Source organism: Emydura macquarii, unplaced genomic scaffold (assembly GCF_026122565.2).
Source record: "Emydura macquarii macquarii isolate MOO-44397 ecotype Brisbane River unplaced genomic scaffold, CSIRO-AGI_Emac_v2 contig_2688, whole genome shotgun sequence".
Taxonomy (NCBI): domain Eukaryota; kingdom Metazoa; phylum Chordata; order Testudines; family Chelidae; genus Emydura; species Emydura macquarii.
Window position 1 is genome coordinate 46095 of NW_027132825.1, and position 3898 is coordinate 49992.

The window sequence follows — 3898 nt, forward strand, 5'->3', positions numbered from 1 at the left end:
CTTAATAGGGGTTGGTCCTGCTTTGAGCAGGGGGTTGGACTAGATGACCTCCTGATGTCCCTTCCAACCTTAATATTCTATGATTATATGAATGGTCAAGTCTTTTCCTTAGCCAGTATGGCCTTTGATCTTATTGTCACGTAATAGGTGACCAGCAGACAATGTCCCACGGCTCAAGGCATATCTACAAGTGGTTGGGTTTTTGCAGAACCAGAGATGGGGAATTTGCATTCACCTCCCCTTAGACGTTCCCCAGGACGATAAATCTTTCTGCTCCAAAAGTCCGTTAAACCCCCAGGTCTCACATCTGTCACATCTCCGCCCTCGAGAGGTCCTATACAATCCCAGCACACAATAATCCATAAACATTTCCGTTAATACAATACTTAAACTTGATTCAATCAGGATATGGCAGGAAATTGCCATATCTGTCACCATGACAAGAAACTGAACATTTTTAGCTTAAAACCAAAAATTTGAGGTGGAATTTTTCCATTAATTTTTTGTTCGCTTGCCTGTTTTTGTAATTTTTTCACACAGAAAAAAGAAAAAGCAAATTCCCAACTCTATTTTCCAACCTGGCGTTAAAGTAGACGAAAACAGCTTGATTTTGCCTGAGTTTCTCTGAAGACAATGAATTTGTTGACAGCATTACCTAGGGCCTTCCTTACTTCTTTATTTCTTAGGCTGTATATGAGAGGATTGATCATAGGTGTCAGGACTGTGTAGAAAAGTGACAACACCTTATGCACTTCTCTCAGCGCGTTGGTTTCTGGTACTATATAGACGATGATCAGGGTCCCATAAAAAACTGTCACCACGATGAGATGGGAGGAACAGGTGGAAAAGGCCTTTTGCCTCCCCGTTGTGGAAGGGATTCTCAGGATGGTGGAGATGATATAAATGTAGGACATCAGAGTTAATAGGAATAGTGGCATGGTACCTATGGAGGCCAGGATGAAAGTGACGAGTTCCACCAAGTGGGCGTCACTGCAGGAGAGATTTAACACTGGGGTTAAATCGCAAAAGAAATGGTCAATTTCGTTGGGCCCACAGAAGAGTAATTGTGACATTAAAGACGTTATTATGGTATTCGTCAGTAAGCCACAGATCCAAGAGCCAGCTGCTATCTGGCGGGAGCGTTTCCCATTCATAAGGGTTACATAGTGCAGGGGTTTGCATATCGCCAAGTACCGATCATAAGACATCACCCCTAGCAGGTAACATTCTGTCGCTACTAAGCAACCAAAGAAATAATATTGCATGACGCACCCAAGGAAAGAAATGCTTCTGTCCTCAGTCAAGAGACTGGCCAGCATCCTGGGAAGGATGGTGGAGGAGTAGCAGATCTCCAAGCAGGATAAGTTCCCCAGGAAGAAATACATGGGGGTGTGAAGGTGCTGATCAGCCACCACAAGCACAACGATGAGGATGTTCCCGGCCATGGTCCCAATGTAGATGATGAGAAACAGAAGAAAGAGAAAAATCTGTAGCTCCTGGAGATATCCAAATCCCAGGAGGACAAATTCTGTGATGGCCGTTTGATTTCCCCATTCTGTTCTTGCCATGAGAAAATAAAACAAACCCTGAAACACAATTTGTAGAGTTCTTAGTGGAGTCAGAAATCTTCCAAAAACCACAACCCTTTTCCTCTCCTGCTATTCATCCCAGACCAATGTTCAGGTGATCATAGAACGTGAAAAGAAGGGCGATCTTTTGACTCCTAGAATAAATCAGAAATATTCTGTATCCGTTCACCAAGATATTACAGCCTCAGAGGCCAGAGAAAGCTAATGAGAGATGGGGCCAGAATTTCTAAGGTATTAGGCACCTAAAAAAGCAGGTAGAAATTGAAATCAATGGGGGTTAGGAGTCTTTATACCTAGGAGGATCTATCTAGATAGATGCCTATCTCCTTCTTTACACTTAAATACTTTTACAAATCTGACCGTTGGTGACTAACTTCAATGTATGTCTTTCAAAGTCCATCCCTACTCTAATTTTTAACCCCAGCTAGTTAACATGCTAGAGAAGACACCTGACGCAAGGCAGCTTACATCACTTAACTTCGTAGTGTAGCCTTCTTCGGCTCTGTATAACTTACAAGCTTGCCTCTCTCACCAACAGAAGTTGGTCCAATAGGATATCTCCTCACCTACCTTGTCTCTCTAAGGTCCTGGGACCAACATGGCTACAACATTACTGCAAACGTTACGTTTTTAACAAATGCTGTAATACCTTATTCCACTTATTCCTTTGATATAAAGTGTAAAACACTATTCAGAGCTTGTTAGGATATCACAGTGTGAGCTCTAAATAATAACGGGAGAGATTTTCAAAGCCGCAAATTAGAGTTAGGTGCCCAACTCCCATTGGCTTATGACAGAGTTGGGCACCTAACTGCTGCTTTGAAATTCTTCCCCAATGTTACCAAGTTTTACTGCTAAAACTCCCTCAGAATCATAGAATATTAGAATAGGAAGGGACCTCAGGAGGTCAGCTAGTCCAACCCCCTGATCAAAGCAGGATTAACCACAGCTAAATCATCCCAGGCAGGGCTTGGTCAAGCCACAGCTTAAAAACCTCTAAAGATGGAGATTCAACCACCTCCCTAGGTAACCCATTCCAGTGCTTCACCACCCTCCTAGGGAAAAGGTTTTTCTTACTGTCCAACCTAGACCTCCCGCTCTGCAACTTGAGACCATTGCTCCTTGTTCTGTCATCTGCCACCACTAAGAACAGCCTAGCTCCATCCTCCCTGGAAACCCCCTCCAGGTAGTTGAAGGCTGCTATCAAATCCCCCCTCATTCTTCTCTTCTGCAGACTAAGCAAGCCAAGTTCCCTCAGCCTCTCCTCATAAGTCTAGTGCTCCAGCCCCTAAATCATTTTTGTTGCCCTCCACTGGACTCTCTCCAACTTGTCCACATCATTTCTGTAGTGGGGGACCCATAACTGGACACAATACTCCAAATGTGGCCTCACCAGTGCCGAATAGAGGGGAATAATCACTTCCCTCGATCTGCTGGCAATGCTCCTACTAATGCAGCCCAATATGCTATTAGCCTTCTTGGCAACCAGGGCACACTGCTGACTCATATCCAGCTTCTTATCAACTGTAACCCCCGGGTCCTTTTCTGCAGAACTGCTGCCTAACCAGTTAGTCCCCCTTCTGTAGCTGTGCATGGGATTCTTCAATTTTAAGTGCAGGACTCTGCACTTGTCCTTGTTGAACCTCATCAGATTTCTTTTGGCCCAATCCTCCAATTTGTCTAGGTCACTCTGCATCCTATCCCTACCTTCCAGGGTATCAACCACTCCCCCTAGCTTAGTGTTATCTGCAAACTTGCTGTGCGAGATCAAAAGTTTTCATTTTCCAAGAAATCTACTCATTAAGTTTCACCACCTTCCTGTTACATAAGTGTTCTAAAACCTTGCATTAGATTAAGTGACGTGGAGTGAGTTACTTTAATACAGCATTTTCTTTTCTATGAATTATTTTTTAATTTTTTTTTTAAGAAAAATGAGTGGGGAAAACAAAAGGTTCATTGATCTGTGGGATGGTGCCTGACAAGCTGGAATCTCATACGTGACCTTTTCCATCAGCATTTCCGAGAGCAGGATATGTCTTATGCAAAGACATGCACACCTTGAAACTACCTGGTGTCACCTGCAGAGTAGCCCGATGGATTTGTAGGATCCAGCCAGATCTGGGAACTTCTCTCTATGATCCCTGGGCAATGTCATCAGCTGGGGTCATTCTGGCTGGCGCAACAGTCCTCAGTAGACTAAGAGTGTTTGATGCCGATGATGATACGGGTTCCAAGGTCCGTCTTCCATATCTATCTCCCTCGCAAACTGCAATTAACTCATTAAAAAAACCTTGTATCTGCCTGAAAAG

General features: G+C 43.7%; 1 protein-coding gene across 1 annotated transcript; it reads right to left on the bottom strand.

Annotated features, from left to right (window-relative positions):
* Positions 1-584: 584 nt before the first annotated feature.
* On the bottom strand, positions 585-1568 carry LOC137164732 (olfactory receptor 6N1-like). The gene has a single exon (XM_067565669.1). It carries the CDS (start codon positions 1566-1568, stop codon positions 585-587), a length of 984 nt encoding a protein of 327 aa, XP_067421770.1.
* Between the last annotated feature and the right edge of the window lie 2330 nt (positions 1569-3898).

What these genes read in the sequence shown, in the direction of transcription:
- LOC137164732 (XM_067565669.1), bottom strand. Translation starts at nt 1,568, where the DNA reads ATGGCAAGAACAGAATGGGGAAATCAAACGGCCATCACAGAATTTGTC.